Raw genomic sequence first — 24,731 nt, 5'->3', positions numbered from 1 at the left:
AGATATCCACCCCTTATTCCATACCATTTATGTCATGCTCAGGTTACACTCTTTCCAATACCTTGTAATTAATCACCATTTTCATCTATGATATATAGCAACCATGGTAGTGATGACATACAGTATTATATAATAATGAACATACTACAATTCAACTCATGGGCTATTCTCAGCCAGTATGAAATCCCCTTGAGGTACACACCGGACCTCCCCATTCTTTTGCATTACCCACCAAGTGCATCCAGGTCCCTGAGCAAAAGCAATCCCATGAATGGGTTTGCCTTTTCCCGAGGCAGGAGTAGCCCAGACTGATTTACCCAGCATGTTTCTTACGTGCACTACAGGAATTTTATCCCCTTCTACAGTGCGTAACAGGTTTGATTGGGCAGGTCCAGCTCGGTTGGCAGATCCCCTCGTATTGACTAACCAGGTGGCCTTTGCCAAATGTGTATCCCAATTTTTGAATGTCCCAGCACCCATTGCTTTCAGTGTAGTCTTCAACAGTCCATTGTATCGTTCAACTTTTCCAGAGGCTGGTGCATGATAGGGGATGTGATACACCCACTCAATACCATGTTCTTTGGCCCAAGTGTCTATAAGGTTGTTTCGGAAATGAGTCCCGTTGTCTGACTCAATTCTCTCTGGGGTGCCATGTCGTCATAGGACTTGCTTTTCAAGGCCCAGGAGAGTGTTCCGGGCAGTGGCATGGGGCACAGGATATGTTTCCAGCCATCCGGTGGTTGCTTCCACCATTGTAAGTACGTGGCGCTTGCCGTTGCGGGTTTGAGGGAGTGTGATGTAATCAATCTGCCAGGCCTCTCCATATTTATATTTCAGCCATCGTCCTCCATACCAAAGAGGCTTGGACTGTTTGGCTTGCTTGATTGCAGCACATGTTTCACAATCATGTATAACCTGTGCTATAGTGTCCATGGTCAGGTCCACCCGTCGATTACGAGCCCATCTGTATGTTGCATCTCTACCTTGATGGCCTGAGGTGTCATGGGCCCATCGGGCTATAAATAATTCACCTTTATGTTGCCAGTCCAGGTCCACCTGAGCCACTTCAATCTTAGCAGCCTGATCTACCTGCTGGTTGTTTTGATGTTCTTCAGTAGCCCGATTCTTGGGCACATGAGCATCTACATGGCGTACCTCTACAACCAGGTTCTCTACCCGGGCAGCAATATCTTGCCACAATGCCGCAACCCAGATGGGCTTGCCCCTGTGCTGCCAGTTGTTCTGCTTCCATTGCTGTAACCACCCCCACAGGGCATTTGCTACCATCCATGAATCAGTATAGAGATAGAGAACTGGCCACTTTTCTCGTTCAGCAATATCTAAAGCCAGCTGAATGGCTTTCACTTCTGCCATCTGACTCGATTCACCTTCTCCCTCAGCAGCTTCTGCAACTTGTCGTGTAGGACTCCATACAGCAGCTTTCCATCTCCGATGCTTTCCCACAATACGACAGGACCCGTCAGTGAACAAGGCATATTTCTTCTCATTTTCCGGTAGCTTGTTGTACAGTGGGGCTTCTTCAGCACGAACCACCTCCTCCTCTGATGATATCCCAAAGTATTTGCCTTCTGGCCAGTCCATAATCACCTCCAAGATTCCTGGGCGACTGGGGTTTCCTATTCGAGCCCGCTGAGTAATCAGTGCAACCCACTTGCTCCATGTAGCATCAGTTGCATGATGTGTAGAGGGGACCCTTCCTTTGAACATCCAGCCTAGTACCGGCAGTCGGGGTGCCAGGAGGAGCTGCGCTTCAGTACCGACCACTTCCGAAGCAGATCGAACTCCTTCATATGCTGCCAATATCTCCTTTTCAGTTGGAGTATAGCGGGCTTCAGATCCTCTGTATCCCCGACTCCAAAACCCCAGGGGTCGACCTTGACTTTCCCCAGGTTCTTTCTGCCAGAGGCTCCAGGTGGGACCATTCTCCCCGGCTGCGGTGTAGAGCACATTCTTTACATCTGGTCCTGTTCGGACTGGCCCGAGGGCTACTGCATGAACTATTTCCTGCTTAATTTGTTCAAAGGCTTGTCGTTGCTCAGGGCCCCATTCAAAAGCATTCTTCTTACGGGTTACTTGGTAGAGCGGGTTTACAATCAGACTGTAATTTGGAATATGCATTCTCCAAAACCCCACGACACCTAGGAAAGTTTGTGTTTCTTTTTTGCTAGTTGGTGGAGACATAGCTGTTATCTTGTTGATCACATCCATTGGGATTTGACGACGTCCATCTTGCCATTTAATTCCTAAAAACTGGATCTCTCGTGCAGGTCCTTTAACTTTATTCTGTTTTATGGCAAAACCGGCCTTCAGAAGGATTTGGACTATTTTCTTCCCTTTCTCGAAAACTTCTTCTGCAGTGTCACCCCACACAATGATGTCATCGATGTACTGCAGGTGTTCAGGAGCTTCCCCCTGCTCCAGCGCAGACTGGATCAGTCCATGGCAAATGGTAGGGCTGTGTTTCCACCCCTGGGGCAGCCGATTCCAAGTATATTGGACTCCCCTCCAAGTGAAAGCAAACTGTGGCCTGCACTGTGCTGCTAGAGGGATGGAGAAAAATGCATTAGCGATATCAATTGTGGCATACCACTTGGCTGCCTTTGATTCCAGTTCATACTGGAGTTCTAGCATGTCCGGCACTGCAGCACTCAGTGGTGGCGTGACTTCGTTCAGGCCACGATAGTCCACTGTTAGTCTCCACTCACCATTAGACTTTCGCACTGGCCATATGGGACTATTAAAAGGTGAATGAGTCTTGCTGATCACTCCTTGGCTCTCCAGTTGACGAATTAGCTTATGGATGGGACTCAGGGAGTCTCGGTTGGTGCGATATTGCCGCCGGTGCACAGTTGTGGTAGCGATCGGCACTTGCTGTTCTTCAACCCTCAGCAACCCCACAACAGAAGGGTCCTCTGAGAGACCGGGCAAGGTAGACAACTGTTTAATGTCCTCTGTCTCCAAAGCAGCTATGCCAAAAGCCCAGCGGAACCCTTTTTGGTCCTTGAAATATCCTCTTCTAAGATAGTCTATGCCAAGGATGCACGGAGCATCTGGGCCAGTCACAATACGGTGCTTTTGCCACTCATTACCGGTTAGACTCACTTCAGCCTCCAATACAGTTAACTGCTGGGATCCCCCCGTCACACCATAAATACAGATGGGCTCTGGCCCTTTATAGCTTGATGGCATTAGAGTACATTGTGCACCGGTGTCTACCAAAGCCTTATACTTCTGTGCGTCTGACGTGCCAGGCCATCGAATCCACACAGTCCAATAAACTCGATTGTCCCTTTCCTCCCCCTGGCTGGAGGCAGGGCCCCTCTAGTCCTGGTCAGAATCTTCATTTCTGTGTTTAAAGGACTGCCTGCTGGAAGTTGGAGCAGCAAACCTTTCAGAGAACTCCTTTTTCCCAATTGTTTTCATTTGCAATTCACGTACCCGTGCCTCTAGGGTCGCAGTAGATTTTCCATCCCATTTTCTCATGTCCTCTCCATGGTCACGTAGGTAAAACCACAGGGTGGCGCGGTGTGTGTGCCCACCATATTGTCTTCCTTGCATAGATGAACGTTTACCCCTAATAGCTGAGACACTGGTTGGTACAGGTGGGGAGGAAAATAATCTCTCTTCAAGTTGGTGGATCTTTTCAGAAAGTTTCTCCAAGGTATTCTCTTTTAGCTGGTGGACACTGGTTCGTTCAGGTGAAGGGGAAGATAATCTTTCTTCAAGTTGGTGGATCTTTTCAGAAAGTTTCTCCAAAGCATTCTCTTTTAGCTGGTGGACACTGGTTCGTTCAGGTGAAGGGGAAGATAATCTTTCTTCAAGTTGGTGGATCTTTTCAGAAAGTTTCTCTAAAGCATTCTCTTTTAGCTGGTGGACACTGGTTCGTTCAGGTGGAGGGGAAGATAAATTCTCTTTAAGTTGGTGGACCTCTTCAGAGAGTTTCTCCACAGCTGAGACACAGGCCTTTAGGGAAGAGGAGAGATTTCCTTCGTACTGCCGGAGTGTTTTAGTCACTTCATTCACTGTGGGATTCTCCTCCGTTTTCCAGGCTAGTATTGCCAATGAGTTGGCATATGATGATGGGGCACTCTGTACAAACTTCCGCCACATGGGTAGTGTACACCGGACTGCATCTGGATCTGCGGATGTTTGTGCGTCGTCTAGGTCCTTATAAATTACTTCCCGTACGGCCAATTCCCTCAGGTACTGAATTCCCTTCTCCATGGTGGTCCATTTGCTTGGTAAACATACAAGTTCTTCCTTGAAGGGATACCTTTCCTTCACAGCTGACAGGAGACGCCTCCAGAGGCTGCGAGATTGTGCTCCATCTCCAATTGCTTTGTCAATGCCTGCGTCCCTAGCAAGGGATCCCAGCCGCCTGGCTTCCTTGCCCTCCAATTCCACATAATTGGCTCCCGTGTCCCAGCACCGGAGCAGCCAGGTGACAAGCTGCTCGCCTATACAGCGACCAAAATCTTTTCGCACATCTCGTAGCTCACGCTGGTATAGAGTCCGGGTAATTACTGTTGATTTTTCGACATCCTCATCCTCATCTTCAGTCTTCTGCACCTTTGATGGCCGGTGTAGAGTCCGGGTAGTTACTGTTGATTTTCCGACATCCTCATCCTCATCTTCAGTCTCCTGCACCTTTGATGGCCCAGCCTCGTCTTCACTACGCCCAGACTTAGCAGAAGACTGTCTGCGTTTTAAACGACCTGAGCCTCTATCCCATTTTTTCACCTTGTCTACAGGGGCAACTTGCACTGCTACAGCTCGTTTCTCTGACCCAGACACAGGGTCTGCCACAGGGGTTGGAATACCCCCTGCGGGGTCAACTTGCACTGCTACAGCTCGTTTCTCTGACCCAGCCACAGGAGTGGGAGCAGCTGCACGAGCTGGGGCAGCTGCAGGAGCTGGAGCGGCTGCAGGGGCTGGAGCTGGAGCGGCTGCAGGAGCTGGAGCTGGAGTGGCTGCAGGGGCTGGAGCTGGAGCGGCTGCAGGGGCTGGAGCTGGAGCGGCTGCAGGAGCCGGAACGGCTGCAGGAGCTGGAGTGGCTGCAGGAGCTGGAGCTGGAGCGGCTGCAGGAGCTGGAGCTGGAGCGGCTGCAGGAGCTGGAGCGGCTGCAGGAGCTGGAGCTGGAGCGGCTGCAGGAGCTGGAGCCGGAACGGCTGCAGGAGCCGGAACGGCTGCAGGAGCTGGAGCTGGAGTAGCTGCAGGAGCTGGAACTGGAGCGGCTGCAGGAGCTGGAGCGGCTGCAGGAGCTGGAACTGGAACGGCTGCAGGAGCTGGAGCTGGAGCGGCTGCAGGAGCTGGAGCGGCTGCAGGAGCTGGAGCTGGAGTGGCTGCAGGAGCTGCAGCTGTAGCGGCTGCAGGAGCTGGAGCGGCTGCAGGAGCTGGAACTGGAGCGGTTGCAGGAGCTGTCACTAGGTTGATAGTAGCATCAATTGCAGCTCGATAGGCACAAGCCAGACCCCAGCACGCTACAGTGATTTGTGTCACTTTGGCACTGCCAGAGTCATGACACCTTTTTTTCAAGCATTCTGCCAGCTTTTTAGGATTTTGCAGTTGTTCAGGGGTGAATGTCCAAAACACTGGAGGTGACCACTGCTCTAGAAACCTGCCCATATCCTCCCACACTCCCTGCCACTCGCAACTATCCCGCCTCAAGACAGATCTCCGGATGAGATTCCTAAGTAGTTGTTTAACCCTCCACAAAATCTGAAGCGCATTCAGGAGACATAACAACAAGAGCAGGCTGGTCTGAGTATCCCAAGGATATTCAACATCTCGGAGAACCACCGTAACTAACTCGGGGGATAAGAGGGTGGTGGTGAAGGAGAAAGGGAGAGTGAACAGGTAGGGAAACATGTCTTCCCCTGTCCCCTTCACAGATTGGCTCCCTAATGAAAACAGGCAATAGGTGTAATTGCTAATAGTTTCCGAGATATGGGTTCCAAAGTATAGAGTCGACATCAGTGCTGAGTACAAATACCAGGTTAAAGTCGTGACCAGATATTTCATCATTTCATAAGCCATTGCTACACCGCACAGTACCATAACAATCTTAAACCAGGGCCCGGAAAGGATAAACAGTGCAACAGGGAGCACATACAGAAAGTAACGCACCATAAAACTCAATTTGGAATACAGGTACAGCAGACTGGAGATTAAGGCAATCAACATCGTGACTAGCAACTATTAAGCAGGTCCAATACTTATACCAATTTTAGTTTAACACACTCTGGTCAGATTTGTCGACATCTCAACCCTTCGGGCCCCACGTTGGGCGCCAAAAGGACTGTTGTGGTTTAACCCGGCTGGCAGCTAAACACCACACAGCCGTTCGCTCACCCTCCCCCCTCCCTCTCTGGGATGGGGGAGAGAAACGGGAAAGTGAAGCCTGTGAGTTGAGATAAAGACAGTTTATTAAGACAGGAAAATAATAATAACAATAATAATAATAATAGTGATAATGGTAATAGTATTAACAATAATAATGTGTAAGAAAACAAGTGATGCACAGTGCAATTGCTCACCACCCGCTGACCGATGCCCAGCCTATCCCCGAGCAGCCGGCCCCCCACCCCGGCCAGCCACCCCTATATATTGTTTAGCATGACGTCAGATGGTATGGAATACCCCTTTGGCCAGTTTGGGTCAGCTGTCCTGGGTCTGTCCCCTCCCAGCTCCTGCTGCACCCCCAGCCTGCTCGCTGGCAGGACAGAGCGAGAAGCCGAAAAGTCCTTGGCCTGGTGTAAACACTGCTCTGCAACAATTAAAACATCAGCATGTTATCAGCGCTCTTCTCATCCTAATCCAAAACATAGCACCCTACCAGCTACTATGAGCTACTTAACTCTGTCCTAACTGGAACCAGGACACCAGGGTACCTCCACTGCCAGCAGTGGTCTTTGTCCCTGTAACTGCAGCCCAGCCCAGAACAGGAAACCCCTTCAAAGACAAATCCCTTCTTCTGTGAGTTCCTGGGATTGACCTAGATTTGAAATGGCCTTTGGAAACCTGAGATACTTTCCATTATTCGTACTAGACACCTAAACATCCATTTACCGTCCTGGGTCATCTTTAGCAAACTCAGGCTGAAAAACTCAAGTATAGCGTGCTTCAAATGGCTGAGGCAGAACCCATCAGCTTGCCCCACTTTGGGGAATCATCCCCTTCCAACTAGGGATATGAAAGTGAAAAATGTGAAATGACCCGTCAGGTCAATGTGCAGAGTAAGGGAAAGTCACACATATTGTGCTGGAGTAGCAGAAGGGAAAAAGCATTGCACTGTGCCTCAGAGTAATCAAGGAGACCTAATCCAGTTCATCTGTGAGATAAAGAAGACTGAAGAACGTTGAGTTGTGTCCTAACATGAAGAAGGATGTACATGACTGGTGAAGGAACTCTCTCTTTGTGCCATCACCAATGCAAATTACACAAGAACTACATCAAATAAAGGTAACCTGTCCCACCCTGGCCCTGTCACACCATGGGGCAGCGGAGGGACCTTTTCAGTTTCAGCCTCTTCTTCAGAGAGACTTTGCCCTCTCCCTGCGCACCACAGGGCACAGCCTGGCCCTGGATGCTCCGTGAGCGCCGTGCAGGTCGTGGCAGGCTGCGGTGAGGGGACGAATGCCCTGGGCCCCCTTCCTGCTCTGCCCAGGCCAGCAAGGGCCCCGAGCGGCCTCGTGTCCCCTGCCCCTGCAGCTCTGGGCTCCCTTCCCCAGCCCTGGCTCTGCAGCACCAAGCCCTGCTGGGAGCCCTCCCCTGCATGCTGCCACCGCTCCCTGACGCTGCTGCTGCCCTCTGCCGGGCACTGCCCAGCCCAGCCCAGCCCCTGCCCACCTCTCCCCACCTCCCGGACCTCTCCCCAGCCCAGCAGCCCAGGCTGGGCTGGCCCCAGGCCAGTGCCCACCGCAGCCTGCTGCAGGGCTCTGGGCACGGCCAGCACAGCCCCAGCCCCTCGCAAGGCACCGCAGCTGCTGGCACAAAGGCGGCTCTGGGCCTCCCCAGCAGCCTCCGCGCTGGGGCCAGCCACGGCTCAGGAGATGGAGGGCCGTGAAGCTGCAGGAGCCCTGCTCTCCTGCCTGGGACATCCCCAGCACAGAGTGCCTGTGCCCCGCAGGGCCAGCCCCGCTCCCCAGGCCAGCACAAGAGGCCTGGCCCAGGCACAGAGCAGCTCCAGATTCCTCTCCAGGATGCCATTTGCCATCAGACCCAGCAGCAGTGGGACAGTCCCTATCCAGTCAAGGCCAGTTACTGTTTGCTGGGCCATAGGCAAGCAAGAAGGCAGCTCCCAGTGCAGCCCTTGGTCCTTCACTGATCCCTCTGGGGTTCTGATCCATTGTGAGGCCCAGAAAAGCAAGAGGTCTGTTCAGGAAGCAGCTCCTTGGGTGTATTCCTGAAACCAGGTTTGCAAGAGGCGTGCAGAGACATTGAAGAGATGCCAATGTAGGGATAACAGGACTGTCACCAACATACATGAGATCTCAGGGCTTATCCAAATACAAGAAGCACAATGTGGAAGCCAGAAGAGAGCAGCAGTGGAAAGGCCACGTCCTGCTGCTGGCCATGGCCATGGCTCCAGGGAAGCAGCAGCCCCGACCCGAAGGCAGCAGAGAGGCAGAGCCCAGCGGGCAGTGAGGGGCAGCCGCGAGGGCCAGCGGGGCTGCTCCTCCCTGTGGCAGCTGGGCTCTGGGCCCTGAGCCCCTCCTGCATGCTGGGGCTGCTCCCCCAGCTGCACAGGAGATGGGAAGAGACGGCAGCTGATAACAATGAATTTCGCCTGTTTTCTTTACTGTATTTATCTACACGTGAAGCCCAGTTTTATAAGTACATTAGACTATTCGGTTAAAGTAAGTTAGAAAATATAACGGGCAGAATGATAAGAATAACATTATTTAAACGAAAACCACAACTTGGAGAAAATATTCATAAAGACAAATAATAAAAAATATTTTCCTGTTTCTGAAATAAACCTGGAACTCAAGTGAACATTAATGGTTCACAAAAGCATGTGTGCAAAGAGTTTCTTCACTGCCTCCTTGAGGTCCTGGTTCCTCATGCTGTAGATGAGGGGGTTCAGTGCTGGAGGCACCACCGAGTACAGAAATGACACCACCATGTCCAAGGATGGGGAGGAGATGAATGGGGGCTTCAGGTGGGCAAACATGGCCGTGCTGACAAACAGGGAGACCACGGCCAGGTGAGGGAGGCACGTGGAAAAGGCTTTGTGCCGGCCCTGCTCAGAGGGCATCCTCAGCACAGCCCTGAAGATCAGCACATAGGAAAAAAAAATGAAAACAAAACAGCCAAATGCTAAACATGCACTAACCACAAGAAGTCTAACTTCCTTTAGGTAGTCTGAACCTGAGCAGGAGAGCTTGAGGATCTGGGGGATTTCACAGAAGAACTGCTCCACAGCATTGCCTTGGCAGAGGGGCAGGGAAAATGTAGTGGCCGTGTGCAGGACAGCATTGAGAAAGCCACTGCCCCAGGCAGCTGCTGCCATCTGGGCACAAGCTCTGCTGCCCACGAGGCTCCCGTAGTGCAGGGGCTTGCAGATGGCAACGTAGCGGTCATAGGACATGACAGTCAGAGTAAAATATTCTGCTGATATAAAGAAGAGAAAGAAAAAGACGTGTGCAGCACAGCCTTGATAGGAGATGGCCCTGGTGTCCCAGAGGGCATTGGCCATGGCTTTGGGGAGAGTGGTGGAGATGCAGCCCAGGTCAAGGAGGGCGAGGTTGAGGAGGAAGAAGTCCATGGGGGTGTGGAGGCGGTGGTCGCAGGCTACGGCGGTGAGGATGAGGCCGTTGCCCAGGAGGGCAGCCAGGTAGATGCCCAGGAAGAGCGCGAAGTGCAGGAGCTGCAGCTCCCGCATGTCTGCGAATGCCAGCAGGAGGAACTCGCTCACAGAGCTGATGTTGGGCATTTCCTGCTTTTGGGCATGGGGTCCTGCCAAAGGAACAGAAATACAGTAATAATATATCAGAGGTATCTGAGAAAAACCATTTCAATTTCTTAATTAAGCCCCTCAATGCACTTGCGCAGTTGCACACAGACAGTTGGCAGAGCCCTTTCCTACATTGGATTCAGTTGCTCTGTGCTGGCATCTCTTTGACTGCAGGACAATTGCACTAAGTAGGTTGTCCTGAGAAGAGCTTGAACGCTGCTGAGGGCAGAGGAATCCAGGCTCCAAGTGCCCATCTCCAGACCCCTCACCCTGTCCCCGTACTCCCCTTCCCCCAGGCACCCCGAGGGCTCACTCCATGGGCACGTGAAACCCCCATCCCCAGGCAGCCTGGGAACAAGAGCAGCAGCAGCACGGCCAGGTGGAGAAGCCAGAAGGAATGGCAGCATGCTGCTGCCAGGGGAGGCAAGGCCAGGGAGGGACAGACGGACACTCAGCACACCCTCCTGTGTTGCAGCTCTGCCTGCAGAGGAGGCAGCTCCTGCTGGGGACAGCGGGGGCTTGAGTGCAGAGGCTGTGCTGGTGGCAGAGGAGCACAGGGGGTGTCCCAGGGAAGGCGTCTGCCCTGCAGGGGATGGCAGGGCGGTGCCTGAGCCCTCCCTCGCACAGCATTTCTGGCAGCAGCTCCCTCTCACCGCCTGCCCATGTCCATGCTGCCTGCCTGTGCTTCTGCTGCGAGCTCCTTCTATGTCTCCACATCTCCCCCCTGTCCATGCTCACAGACCCATCCGACAAGCTGTGTGCTCAGATTCACTCAGATTCCCCTCCACTGCAGGAATCTGAAAGCACAGAATCCAAAAAAGCTTTTTCCTTCAGATAAACCAAGCCTCAGTCTTCTTGAAATGCCCCCTTCTAAATGCCATTCTCTACAGCATCTTCTGTTCCTCGCTGGAGAAACAGAGAGACCCATCCCGACAGATGCTATCAGCCATCGGATGTTCCAGCTGTAGAAGACCCCTCTGGCAACCCCACCTGCATGGCCCTGCAGCCAGAGACTCACAGTGCCAAGAGCCTGCAGATCTGTCCTGCCACACGCTGCCCTCTGTTGCTGCGCTCCTCACTGCCTCCAAGCCCTCTCTCCTTCTCTCCTGTCCCCGTGCCAGCTGCGGTCAGAGCCCCCAGCCCTGCTGCGCTGTGCACAGGAGCTGCTCCTGGGCACAGCTGTCTCTCTGCACCACGGCCCTCTTGCCACGAGCTCTCTCTGTCCCACGAGCCCGGCCCAGCTCAGCACCAGACGCCCAGCCCAAGGCATTGGAATCCCCCCTCGGGGGGCTCTGCTGAGGAGCCCACGAGCCTCAGGCACTGAGAGACAATTGAAGACATCTCTCAACAAGTCCAAGTCAGAGGCAAGTTTCCTGCAGTGTCCCCCTGAGGGCCAGCCCTGACACAGCCTCCCTTGGAGCTCGTTAGAGCAGAGCATTGGAGGCAGTGAGGACAAGCAGAAAAAGGCAATGTGAAGGTGACCCTGATGTCACTTTTCCAAACTGGATGTGTTTCACCAAGCACAAGGACCAGGCCTTGACCCCTGGCACCAAGGAAGGGAGATCTGTTCCTGTCAGACACTGCTCAGGGCTCTTCCTGGGGCAGCAGGAGATGGGGATGTGCATGGGCAAGTGCAGGAGAATGGTACGAGCCCTGCCTGGTTCATGGGTGGGGGCGAGGAGGCAATGAGGCCCTGGTGCTTTACCGATAAGCTGTCTCCTCCTAGGCCTCAGTGGCAGAGACAACAGCCAGAGCCATGGACACAAAGCCCTGGGTCCTGTTGTGACTTGCTGCCTTGTTACAGCCCTTGCTGCTCTCCACACCAGGCTGTCCTAGGGACTCCCAGACCTTCACCTCTTTTCCTGCTGGCTCTAGACCCTTGTCCGTGTGGTGTCACACTGGATCTGAGCTGAGTCTGATAACTCAGATCTTCTTGGTGGCCATGCTCCTCGTAAGGCAGCTCTGTAGGAAGCTGGCCTGGTTCCTGGGGAGCAGCACCACTGCTCGTATGGCATCCCTCGTGGTGCCCAGGCCCTCATCCTCCTGGGCACTGCTCACTCAGCAGGGTCCCAGTCTGCCCTGATGTGTGGGGTTCCTCTTCCTCTGCTGCAGGACTGGCCTCTTCTCCCTGTAACTGTCAAGAGGTTTCTGTAGGCCAAATCCTGCAGTTTCTCAAGGTTTGCCTGGACAGATGCTCCATTCTGTCAGGTGTTAATGTCTACAGGCAGATGGCTCACCCTGATTGTGCTGTCTGTCACGAGGTAACAGCAGTAGGAGTTTGCAGGACAGTTTGGACAATAAAAGAGTAATTAGTTTAATGGAATTACAGCACAGAATCACAGAAGGGTACGGGATGGAAAGATGCGAGATTCCACGTTTTCTCTTCTTCCTTCTTATGCATGCTGTTATTTCATCTAGAGCTGTGTCCTATAGACAAACACTGCACCATACCAGCTAATAGGATGAAAATTAAGTCTATCCCAGCCAAAACGAGGACAATATCCACCCCATATTCCACACCATCTGCATCGTGCTCAGCTCCAGTACTTTCTAATTAATCTCCACCACCTTTTCTCTTTTGATATACACACAGAGATATCATGCCCTTAGTCTGTGGGTGTCCTGGAGTTGGCTAGGATGGAGTTAATTTTCCTCCTAGTAGCTGGTATGATGCTGTGTTTTGCATTTAGCATGAGAAGAATGATGATCACACACTGATGGCTTAGTTGTTGCCCAGCAGTGGAGGGCTGGGGGTGCCTGAGGAGCTGGGGGGGACAGAAGCAGGACAGCTGACCCCAAGTGGCCAAAGGGATGTTCCATACCGCAGCCGTCATGCTGAACAATCAATATGGGGTGGCTGGCCAGGGTAGGGGGTACCACTGCTGCGGGACAGGCAATCACCATCACGATCATCATTACCATTGTTCGTATTATTTGTCTTCCCCTTCTGTCCTATTAAACTGTCTTTATCTCAACCCATGATTTTTTTTTTTTTAATTTATTTTACTTTTTTCCCCTCCTCATTGTCTCCTGCATCCGCTGGGGGTGTAGCAGGGTGTGTGTGTGAGGGAATGGCTGTGTGGTGCTGAGCTGCCTGCCGGGTTAAACCACGCTCTTTTTGGTGCCCAACATGGAGCACAAAGTTTGAGCCAATGACAGATCTCACCACAGTATGTTAAAAGAAAGCCTTAATAGCCATTAGTTGATTTTAATAGTTGCTGATCACAAAGTTGATTTTCTTTCTTTTCTTTTTTTTTTTTTTAATCTCCAGTCTGTTGTGCTCAATTTCAGAACTGTGTTGTATAGCACATGACTTCCTGTATGTCTCCCCTGTCATGCTGTTTATCTTTTCTGATGGCTCCTTCAAGTTTATTCTTTTGTTGTATCATGTAACACTGGCTTATGATATGATAAAATTCCTGGTCATGAAACTAATCTGGTACTTGTACTCAGCATTGCCATTACCTCCGTACCTTGGGAGCCATCTCTCAGAAACTATTAAGAATTACACTCTTGACCTTTTCTCCTCAGGAAACCAAGCCATGGGGGAGACAAGGGGAGGACACTTTTCCCCACTGGTTCACTCTCCCTTTCTCCTTCACCTCCCCCTTCTCCTCCAGGCTAATTACACTAGCTCTTCAGAGCTTTGAATATCTTTGGGATGGTCAAACACACGTGTTCCTATTGTTATGTCTCCTGAATGTGTTTCAGAACTACTTAAGCATGCCATCCAGAGATCTGTCCAGAGGCAGGAGAGTGAGGAGTGGCAGGGAGTGTGGGAGGATCTGGGCAGGCACCTAGAGCAGGGGGCACCTCCACTGCTTTGGAACTTCACCTCTGAGCAAAGGTAGAATCCTAAAAAAAATGGTTAAATGCTTGGAAAAGTGGTGTTATCACCCTGGCATTTCCAAAGAGACACATACCACTGCAGTGTGCTGGGTCTCGGCCTATGCTTACAGAGCCACAATCAATGCCACTCCAACCCCTGTGACAAGCCCTGCAGCCACTCCAACCCCTCTGACAGACCCTGCAGCCGCTACAGCATCTGCAAAATCCCCTGCAGCAACTCCAGATCCTTTCATGGGCCCTGTGTCTGTGCCAGAGAAGCAACCTGTGTCTGTATCAGTTGCTCCTATATGCAAGAAAAAACAATGGATGTGAAGGTCATTTGTTTTTTAAGAAAGGAAAGAAACTCCTACCTAGCCAAGAAAGGAGGAGAAAGAAGATGAGGCAGGCTTCAGAAAAGCTGGGCCATCATGTGAGTAGGAGGATGAAGAGAAAGAGGTCCTAAGGGCATCAGTAATCATAATCACGCGATCCCTATCCCTGTGCTGCTCTGGTGCTGGGAGAAACGGGGCCCCTCCCTGGACTCAGAGGGCAGGAAAGGAGAGATGGTGGGTACACACGATGTGTCACCCTGTGGTTTCACCTGTGTGACCATGGAGAGGACATGAGAAAGTGGGATGGAAAATCTGCCTCAACCCTAGAGGCACGGGTATGTGAGTGGCAAGGAACAACAATCCCTAAAAGGGGTTCTTAGAGAACTGCTGCTCCACTTTCCAGCGGGCAGTCCTGCAGACACAGGAATGAATACTATGAGCAGGACTAGAGGGGCCCTGCCTCCAGCCAGGGGGAGGAAGGGGACGATCGGCTGTATTGGACTGTGAGGATTCGATGGCCTTGCACATCAGGCCCCCAGAAGTCTCAGGCTCCAGTGGACACCACTGCACAGCGTACCCTAGTGCCATCAAGCTGTGGAGGGGTGAACCCATTTGTATGTCTGGAGTGACAGGGGGATGCCAACACTGACCTGTACTGGAGGCTGAAGTGAGTCTAAGTGGGAAGGAGTGGCAAAAGCACCCCACTGGGACTGGCCCCGGACTCTGTGCATCCTTGGAAGAGACTGCTTCAGGAGAGGAGAGATATTTCAGGGACCCAAAAGGGTATGGGTGGGCTTTTGGCACAGCTGCCTTGGAGAGGGAGGACATGATGCTGTTGTCTGCCTTGCCTTGATCTCTCACAGGACCCTTCTGTTGTGGGGTTGATGAGGGCTGAAGGACAGCTGGTGCCAATCACTGCCACAGCCGTGCACCTCAGTCAGTAGAGCACCAAGGGAGTCCGCTGGCAGAGGATTGTCGTGGCCTGAATGAAGTCATGCAGTGCTGAGTGCTGCCATGCCGGACACGGTAGAGCTTCCATGCACACTGGGATCAAAGGCACCCAAGCGTTTTGCCACAACTGATATCGCTAATGCATTTTTCTCCATCCGTTTGCCAGCAGTGTGAAGGCCACAGCTTGCTTTCAACCTGGCATCGACTGCCCCAGGGCAGGAAACTCAGCCCTACCATTTGCCATGGACTGATCCAGAGTGCTCTGGAAGAGGAGGAAGCTCCTGAACACCTGCAGTACATCGATGGCATTGTTGTGTGGGGTGACACAGCACAGGAAGTGTTTGAGAAAGGGAAGAAAATACCCCAAATTCTTCTGAAAGCTGATTTCACACTAAAAGAACTGAAGGTGAAGGGACGTGCACAAGAGATCCTGATGCAGGCTGGCCAGGGTGCAGCGGACCAATGCTCAGGGACAGGTTGAGCATCGGTGAGGGGCTTCTCAGGAATTGCATGGTGCATCACTTGCTTTGTACATATTATTGTCATTATTTTTACTGTTATTATTGTTATTATTACTGTTTTAACTCCTTTTTCCGTCTTTTCAAATTTTCAATCATTCATTATTGTTTGGGTCCTTGTGCTTAGTGAAACACATCCAGTTTTCCTACACATCAGGGTCACTTTCACACTGCCTTTGTCTCCTTGTCCTCACTGCCTCCAATGCTCTGCTCTAACGAGCTCCAAGGGAGGCTGTGTCAGTGCTGGCCCTCAGGGGGACACTGCAGGAAACTTGCCTCTGACTTGGACTTGTTGAGAGATGTCTTCAATTGTCTCTCAGTGCCTGAGGTTCGTGGGCTCCTCCCCAAAGCCCCCCGAGGGGGGATTCCAATGCCTTGGGCTGGGCGTCTGGTGCTGAGCTGGGCCGGGCTCGTGGGACAGAGAGAGCTCGTGGCAAGAGGGCCCTGGTGCAGAGAGACAGCTCTGCCCAGGAGCAGCTCCTGTGCACAGCGCAGCAGGGCTGGGGGCTCTGACCGCAGCTGGCACGGGGACAGGAGAGAAGGAGAGAGGGCTTGGAGGCAGTGAGGAGCGCAGCAACAGAGGGCAGCGTGTGGCAGGACAGATCTGCAGGCACCGTGAGTCTGTGGCAGCAGGGTCGTGCAGGTGGGGTTGCCAGAGGGGTCTTCTACAGCTGGCACATCTGATGCCTGATAGCCGCTGTCAGGATGTCTGTTACTCCAGCGAGGAGTAGAAGATGCTTTAGTGAATGTCATTTATAAGGGGGCATTTGAAGGGGAAGACTGAGGATTGGTTAATCTGAGATTTTTGGATTCTGTGCTTTCAGATTCCTGTTGTGGAGGGGAATCTGAGTGAATCTGAGCACAAAGACTGTGGGATGGGGTTTGTGAGCATGGACAGGGAGGAGATGTGGGGACACAGGACCAGCTCCCAGCAGGGACACGGGCAGGCAGCAGGGACATGGACAGGTGGTGAGAGGGAGCTGCTGCCAGAAATGCTGTGCGAGGGAGGGCTCAGGCACCTCCCTGGGACAATCGCTGCTCTCCTCTCCCACCAGCACAGGGCAGCTGAGACCAGAACTGATGGACAGACTGGCTGTGCTCTCTGAAGTACGCTCGGCACCAGAGGAATAGTATCTGTAACTCTGAGGATCCACAAGGTTTTACTTGAAGTGCAGCAGGAATGACAGTATAGAAAAAAGAAATTGCCACAGCCCTTCTCTGCCCTTAGGGGACTTGGCAGCAAAAATTCGTTCATGTCAAGAGTTAAGTTAATCTGAGAATACTCCATGTTCCTCTTTACTTCTTTCTATAGGTAAGGACTGTTAACTACACTGCCCACAGCAGAGTCCTCTGCTCCTAGGGACAGCCTCAGGCAGCACCAGTCAGAGCTCATGAAAGGGACCTGCCTAATGTCTGCTTAATAGGTTGAAACTGAATCACATATTATCAGATAATTCTGTTGTATTTTCTTACTGAGTTTTCCCTCCTTGGTCGAAAAACCATGCCCAGAACCAGCAAATGCCCAACAGCAGCTCTGTGAGTGAGTTCCTCCTGCAGACATTCGCAGACACGCGGGAGCTGCAGCTCCTGCACTTCGCGCTCTTCCTGGGCATCTACCTGGCTGCCCTCCTGGGCAACGGCCTCATCCTCACCGCCGTAGCCTGCGACCACCGCCTCCACACCCCCATGTACTTCTTCCTCCTCAACCTCGCCCTCCTCGACCTGGGCTGCATCTCCACCACTCTCCCCAAAGCCATGGCCAATGCCCTCTGGGACACCAGGGCCATCTCCTATCAAGGGTGTGCTGCACAGGTCTTCTTTTTTGTCTTCTTCATTGGAGCAGAGTATTCCCTTCTCACCATCATGTCCTACGACCGCTACGTTGCCATCTGCAAGCCCCTGCACTACAGGAGCCTCGTGGGCAGTAGAGCTTGTTCCCAGATGGCAGCAGCTGCCTGGGGCAGTGGCTTTCTCAATGCTGTCCTGCACACGGCCACTACATTTTCCCTGCCCCTCTGCCAAGGCAATGTTGTGGACCAGTTCTTCTGTGAAATCCCCCAGATCCTCAAGCTCTCCTGCTCAGACGCCTACCTCAGGGAAGTTGTGGCACTTGTGTTTAGTGTTTCTTTATTATTTGGCTGTTTTGTCTTCATTGTGCTGTCCTATGTGCAGATCTTCAGGGCAGTGCTGAGGATGCCCTCTGAGCAGGGTCGGCACAAAGCCTTCTCCACGTGCCTCCCTCACCTGGCCGTGGTCTCCCTGTTTGTCAGCACTGCCATCGTTGCCTACCTGAAGCCCCCCTCCATCTCCTCACCATCCCTGCACCTGCTGGTGGCAGTTTTATATGTGGTGGTACCTCCTGCAGTGAACCCCCTCATCTACAGCATGAGGAACCAGGAGCTGAAAGCCACACTGAAGAAACTGATTCTAGTGGTAATATTTACTTAACAATGATTTGGCTATCTCACTTTTCTAGTTTTATTCAAGTTAATTTCAGGCAATCTTTGACCTTGATGTGTAGTATTGTTTGTAATTCTGTTTGCAGATAAATATTTGCTTTCATTCCTCTTTTCCAGATGACCAACCCTCTGTTTGACCGCGAGGTATTCTGTAAACGTGTTTATTCCTAAATGACACCTGGCCTCCATTGTGGCATCTCGGTACTAAAAGTGAAGTTGCTCAGTGCTCAGTGCTCAGGGCTCTTCTTCCCAAACTGGAGTGCAGAAGACGCTCAGGGAATGCCAGGCTCAAGGCCTCACTCTTGTGCTTGGGTGCCACCTGGACACAGGGGCACGAGGCCACGGGGTGGGGGGTGAGGGAGTCAGGGCTGGACTGAGTCATCACTGGTGGATTCCCAGTGCCCCTGGAGGCCCTGACCGGTCAAGAAGCAGCTTCCTGGGATTGAAACGTGACAGGGCTGGTGGCATCAGGGAGGTATTGGGAGCCACCAGGATATCCTAAGGGTTCTCCTGGGATGCCGTGAGCCTTGTGTTGGGTGGGCAGTGAGTGGGTCTTCACAGTAAAGTTAAGCCAAAGGATGCACGGGCTGATGGGAGCTCTGCAATGCCAGGACACACAGCGAGGCCACAGCACAAAGGTCTCAGAGGCCTTCAGTGAGCAAGCGGAAAGGGCCAAGACTGGGTGACCAGGCAAGGTCCGGGGGGTGGGGAGAGGTGGGCAGGATCTGGTCTGGGCTGGGCAGTGCCCGGCAGAGGGCACCAGCAGCGTCAGGGAGCGGTGGCAGCATGCAGGGGAGGGCTCCCAGCAGGGCTTGGTGCTGCAGAGCCAGGGCTGGGGAAGGGAGCCCCGAGCTGCAGGGGCAGGGGACACGAGGCCGCTCGGGGCCCTTGCTGGCCTGGGCAGAGCAGGAAGGGGGCCCAGGGCATTCGTCCCCTCACCGCAGCCTACCAGGACCTCCATGGCGCTCATGGAGTGTCCAGGGCCAGGCTCTGCCCCGTGGTGCACAGGAAGAGGGCAAAGCCTCTCTGAAAAAGAGGCTGAAACTGAAAAAGGTCCCTCTGCTGCCCCGTGGTGTGACAGGGCCAGGGTGGGACAGCTTACCTGTAGTTCTTGTATAATTTGCATTGGTGATGGCACAAAAAGACAGCTCCTTCACCAGTGATGTACATCCTTCTTCATGTTAGGACACCACTCAGCGTCCTTCACTCTGCTTTATCTCACAGATGAACTGGATTAGGTCTCCTTGATTACTCTGAGGCACAATGCAGTGCTTTTTGCCTTCTGACACTCCAGCACAATACGTGTGACTTTCCCTTCCTCTGCACATTGACCTGATGGGTCATTTCACATTTTTCACTTTCATATCCCTAGCTGGAAGGGGATGATTCCCCAAAGTGGGGCAAGCTGATGGGTTCCTTCTCAGGCATTTGAAGTGTCCTGCTCTTGAGTCTTTCAGCCTCAGTTTTCCACACATGACCCAGGATGGTAAATGGATGTTTAGTTGTCTCCTAGGAAGAAGGGAGAGTGTCTTGGGATCCCAATGGCCATTTCAAATTTAGGTCTATCCCAAGAAACGGCTGAAGAAGGAATTTGCCTTGAAGGGGTTTCCTGTGCTGGGCTGGGCTGCAGTTTCACGGAGAAAGAGCACTGCTGGCAGTGGAGGTGCCCAGGAAACATCACCTGTCCCCACCTTATCCACCAACGGGCTCTGGTCTCCTGCAGGTCCTTTCACACAGCTTCCATTCCAGGGAATTACTCTAAATGCACCAGAGCCGCTGGAGGCCTAATGATTTCATTGAAAGCAGAACCAGGAAATGGGATTTCAAGGAAATATTTCAAATGTCAGTAAACTACTCTGAAGACCTTGGCACTGGTTGCTTATGGTCAGACAGCAAAGCTCTGCCTCAGTACCCAGTATTTTCTTCAGGACTTAAGTCATAAAGCAACTACTCATTACCTCAATTGATTCAATCCGTTCTGTAAAATGTCACACAGTGTAGTTTCTCTCATGAAGAAATAGGCATTTTCAGGATGTACATTCATCACAGAAAAAGAAATACTGGTGTTCACCTGTACTTGCATTGTCATCGCTTTGTCTATCGTGGTGTGCTCCCTCATCTTCCAGGTACATCCACCTGTCTGGATTAAACAGTCCATGTTGAATGTCCCCTTTCCAGCTGCCTGTCTGGACCTATGCACTTCCCATGGTTCTCCTGGCTTGCCCTCCCCTTCCTCCTGGATCACTCAGACCGCCCTCACCAACCCAGGTGCTGCTTTGAGCTTCAGGGAGTTGAAGCTTGCCCAGCTATCTGCAGTCTGTCTAATTGTGTCCTTAGAAAGCTCATCATCATTTATCATTGAGTTAATATCATATGGATTAATTCTAATCTTAACACTTATAATTTCCGGTCTGTCAGTATAAAAGACTTCTGGTCCAGTCATCCTTTTGGGAACATAAACCTCACAGGAGGCATACAGGATGAGGAGCTTGCTTTGCTTTTGGAAGATTGCTGCATGTTTTCCTGTTGTTTGGTTTGAAATAAGGAGAAACCCTTCTGCGCCTGTGTGCATCCAGGTCTCTAAGGACAGCAGGAGGGAGCTGGTGCAAAGGAGCTGTAACATCCAGCTGCAGACCTCTGTGCCAAAGTCTGGTGGAAGGAGAAGTGATGCAAGTGCCAAAGAGAGAAGTGTCAGGGCTGGGGTGCTGAGGAGCAAGGTTCTCCATGCAGTGTCAGACCCCAAGAGTCTGCTTTTCCTCCCTATGCAGGTCTCCAAAGGAGACACCCTGGATCAATATCAGTTGGAGAATAATGCTCCAAACCGAAATTCGTCTAAAGGCATCCTTTAAGATGAGAAAAGATTTTTTTCAGGTGCTTCTTGAAATCTTCCTCCTTAACTACACCATGAAAGCTCTCCAATTAGCTCTACAAGTCTTGAAGAAAATTATGGGAGAGATATGTCTGCCTAGGACATTCTGCATTTTAATGAGTTCCATGGTGTATTTTGGTGCTCAGTCTATGAAGGAGAATGATGTAACCGCTTGAGAAGGTAAAGTCAGAAGGAAAAGTTGAAGTGACTTGGAGTATTAATGGGCCCCACTGAGGGCTGTTCCTAACAAAGCCTCCCCAGGGACTTGTTAAGGCAGATCATTGGAGGTCATGATTGCAGAGAGGCAAAGCGCTGTGCTGAGAAAAGTCTTGGTTGGTTTTGGTGAAGCAGAAGGGCCAAGGCCTGACCCCAGCCACTGGGAGGGGAGATCCTGCACCCCCACGTCTGGCTCAGGGCTCTTCTTGGGGTCTGTATGATGTGGTGGGCAGTGTGATGCCACGAGAAGAACTTCATTAGGACACCTCCCCACCCCTGCACAGGGTATCAAGGAAGCAGTGAGGCTCCATTGCAATGACTCTATCTGGTCTCCTCAGAAGCTCTAGCCAGAGGGACAAAAACGTCAGGGCTGTTGGGGCCTCCCTTTCTGCCAGAACCCTCTGCCTTCTCCTCTGCAGCCTTTCCTGTTCTGTCCCACACTTTGCCCTATTTGCTTGAAGTCTGCAGACACCCATCTCTGTTAACCACCTTGCTCTCATCCAGGACTTTCTATCGTTTTGTCAATGTCTCGTCAACCCTCACCAGCTGTTCCTTGAAACAGAACGCTTGGTCTGATCATAGATGCTCACCAGCATCTTCCAAGGCTTGGGCCTGCTGCTGGCCTTGCAGCCTCTTGGCTAGACACAGCCAAGCCTTGGGCCTCCTGCTGTGCAGTCCTGGCCTCAAGCAGAAGGGACAGGACAAGCCCTCTGCGGGCCTTCTTTGTGTCTGGGTCGTCCTGGGGATGGAGGCAGAGGGGATCCCACAGTCAGCATGCCAAGCAGGGGCCTTCTGCTGGCCTAGCAGGGCCACTGGCAGATGTCAGCCCCAAAGTGCACATCCCAGGGAGAAGCCAAGGGTGACCTGCCACCTCCAGACACAAGGGACCTCACAGTCCCTTTGCGTGACACGTTCCTGCTGCTGCCCTATCAGCTGCAGAGACAGAAGTGACCTCCCAGTCACTGCCCCAGTCCCATTCCTCCTGCTGGGGCAGGACATCCTGAGGCAGAGCTCACCTCTCTAGTCTCTTTGGGACTAGGGCTCACTTTTCTGAGTTAGAAATTTAGCAAATATGTTGGTCTGCTTAGGGTGTCAGGTCTGTGGTTAGGTTTTGGGCAAGCTTTGTGGAATAGTTTTTTGTTCTACGTCTGCCTAGAAGTCTGGGTTTAATAGAGGATTTTAATGCTAGTGTTAAGGGTAGGGATTAAGGTGAGCACCAGAGTAAAGGCAAGGGAATGGGCTATGGGCTGAGTTTTGCTTCATGGAATAGTTTGAGTTAAAACATTAGACTAGTGGATTCCTGTCAGGGTGTTGGAGTAGCATTTAGGTTTAGGGATTTAGGTTACTCTTTAAAACTGGATAACGGCCTTACATCAAAGTTTCAATTCAGTGTTAAAGCAGCATCGACATTACCTGAAGCCTCTTACCTCTACGAAATCATTGTAGAGGTTCGCTCATCCTTCCCCCTACCTCTCTAGGATGGGGGGAGAGAATTAGTAAGAAATGAAAACTTGTGGGTTGAGATAAATAGAAAGGGTTTATTAGGACAGGAAATAAAGAATAATGATGATGATGATGATGATGATAATAATAATAATAATAATAATAATAATAATAATAATAACGTGTACAAACAAGTGATGCACAATGCATTTGCTCACCACCCACTGACTGATGCCCAGCCTATCCCTGGGCAGCCAGCCCCCCCACCCCGGCCAGCCCGCCCATATTAATTGTTCAGCATGACGTCAGATGGTATGGAATACCCCTTTGGCCAGTTTGGGTCAGCTGTCCTGGGTCTGTCCCCTCCCAGTTCCTGCTGCACCCACAGCCTGCTCGCTGGCAGGACAGAGCGAGAAGCTGAAAAGTCCTTGGCTTGGTGTAAGCACTGCTCTGCAACAATTAAAACATCAGCATGTTATCAGTGCTCTTCTCATCCTAATCCAAAACAGAGCACCCTACCAGCTACTAGGAGGAAAATCAACTCTGTCCTAACTGAAAGCAGGACAAATGTTATACCTAAGGGTCACAACTTGCCTGAGATTAACTTGAGTTAAACTAGAAAAGAGAGAAAGACAGTTCCTACCTAAGTAAATACTACAACTAGAATCAGTTTCTTCAGTGTGGCTTTCAGCTCCTGGTTCCTCATACTGTAGATGAGGGGGTTCACTGCTGGAGGCACCACCGAGTACAGAACTGCCACCATCAGGTCCAAGGACGGGGAGGAGATGGAGGGGGGCTTCAGGTAGGCAAATAAGGCAGGGCTGATAAACAGCAAGACCACGGCCAGGTGAGGGACGCAAGTGGAAAAGGCTTTGTGCCGGCCCTGCTCAGAGGGCATCCTCAGCACGGCTCTGAGGATCTGCACATAGGACAACGCAGTGAAAAGAAAACAACCAAATGCTAAACATGCACTAACCACCAGAAGTCTAACTTCCTTTAGGTACGCATCTGAGCAGGAGAGCTTGAGGATCTGGGGGATTTCACAGAAGAACTGCTCCACAGCATTGCCTTGGCAGAGGGGCAGGGAAAATGTGTTGGTAGTCTGCAGAAGAGCATCAAGAAAGCCACTGCCCCAGGCAGCTGCTGCCATCTGGGCACAAGCTCTGCTGCTCAGGAGGCTCCCATAGTGCAGAGGCTTGCAGATGGCAATGTAGCGGTCATAGGACATGACAGTAAGAGTAAAATATTCTGCTGATATAAAGAAGAGAAAGAAAAAGACGTGTGCAGCACATCCTTGGTAGGAGATGGCCCTGGTGTCCCAGAGGGCATTGGCCATGGCTTTGGGCAGAGTGGTGGAGATGCAGCCCAGGTCGAGGAGGGCGAGGTTGAGGAGGAAGAAGTACATGGGGGTGTGGAGGCGGTGGTCGCAGGCTACGGCGGTGAGGATGAGGCCGTTGCCCAGGAGGGCAGCCAGGTAGATGCCCAGGAAGAGCCCGAAGTGCAGGAGCTGCAGCTCGCACGTGTCTGCGAATGCCAGCAGGAGGAACTCGCTCACAGAGCTGCTGTTGGCCATTTCCTGACTTTGGACACAGCTGTCTGTTGGAGAAGATAAGGCAGAAAAAAGTTAGAACAGACTTCTCTGAGGAAAACCTATTGCAACTGTTTGAGAACTCTCATCCCAAGCTTCCCTCTTTGCAGGAGAACCTTCCTGTAGCTCTCCTGCTAGAGCTGGTGCTGGTGCTGGCTGAGAGTGGCCCTGGGAGCAGGGGCTGCTGTGTGCTCCAGAGGAGTCTTTCCTCTGTGAAGCAGGAGGGAAGCAGGAACATAGGGGAAACACAAGTGCAGTCCACTTATGAGATCCATAAACTTTGCAGTGTTGTTGCAAAGAACTCATCCAACCACAGTGTAGAGCAAGGCAAATATTCTTATGCTTAGGACAGTGATCACACTCTTGTGTTTCCAAAGAAGTGGAGACTGCTTAAAGTAGAAAAGCTTCGGTCCTAGTGTAGATGGACAGGATCCTAACCTTGTCTTGCATGAGCAGGATCTCAGCTTTTCCCTCTTCACCAGGGCTGCAGAGGCCTCACTCCAGCTGCCCACAGGCAGCCATCCAGCAGCACGGACATAACCTTAGCA

General features: G+C 51.8%; 3 protein-coding genes across 3 annotated transcripts; 1 reads left to right on the top strand and 2 right to left on the bottom strand.

Annotated features, from left to right (window-relative positions):
* Positions 1-5,234: 5,234 nt before the first annotated feature.
* On the bottom strand, positions 5,235-13,464 carry LOC136787649 (olfactory receptor 14C36-like; the record flags this gene model as incomplete). The annotated part of the gene is made up of 3 exons (XM_066984961.1): positions 13,453-13,464; positions 9,062-10,024; positions 5,235-5,264 (listed from the first exon to the last, which is right to left on the bottom strand). Coding segments are annotated over exons 1-3 (1,005 nt in total), but the record flags the coding sequence as incomplete, so codon positions are not given.
* A 3,821-nt stretch (positions 13,465-17,285) lies between these two features.
* On the top strand, positions 17,286-18,056 carry LOC136787648 (olfactory receptor 14C36-like; the record flags this gene model as incomplete). Its single annotated transcript, XM_066984960.1, has 1 exon — positions 17,286-18,056. A coding segment is annotated over one exon (771 nt), but the record flags the coding sequence as incomplete, so codon positions are not given.
* Positions 18,057-23,238: 5,182 nt separating this feature from the next.
* Positions 23,239-23,823, bottom strand: LOC136787647 (olfactory receptor 14J1-like). The gene has a single exon (XM_066984958.1). The coding sequence runs from the start codon at positions 23,821-23,823 to the stop codon at positions 23,239-23,241; it is 585 nt and encodes a 194-aa protein (XP_066841059.1).
* Positions 23,824-24,731: the final 908 nt, after the last annotated feature.

The sequence above is a fragment of the Anser cygnoides genome, chromosome 30 (assembly GCF_040182565.1).
Source record: "Anser cygnoides isolate HZ-2024a breed goose chromosome 30, Taihu_goose_T2T_genome, whole genome shotgun sequence".
NCBI lineage: Eukaryota > Metazoa > Chordata > Aves > Anseriformes > Anatidae > Anser > Anser cygnoides.
The sequence above is the reverse complement of the archived record's forward strand: the minus strand, read 5'-3'. Positions and strand labels throughout refer to the sequence as shown.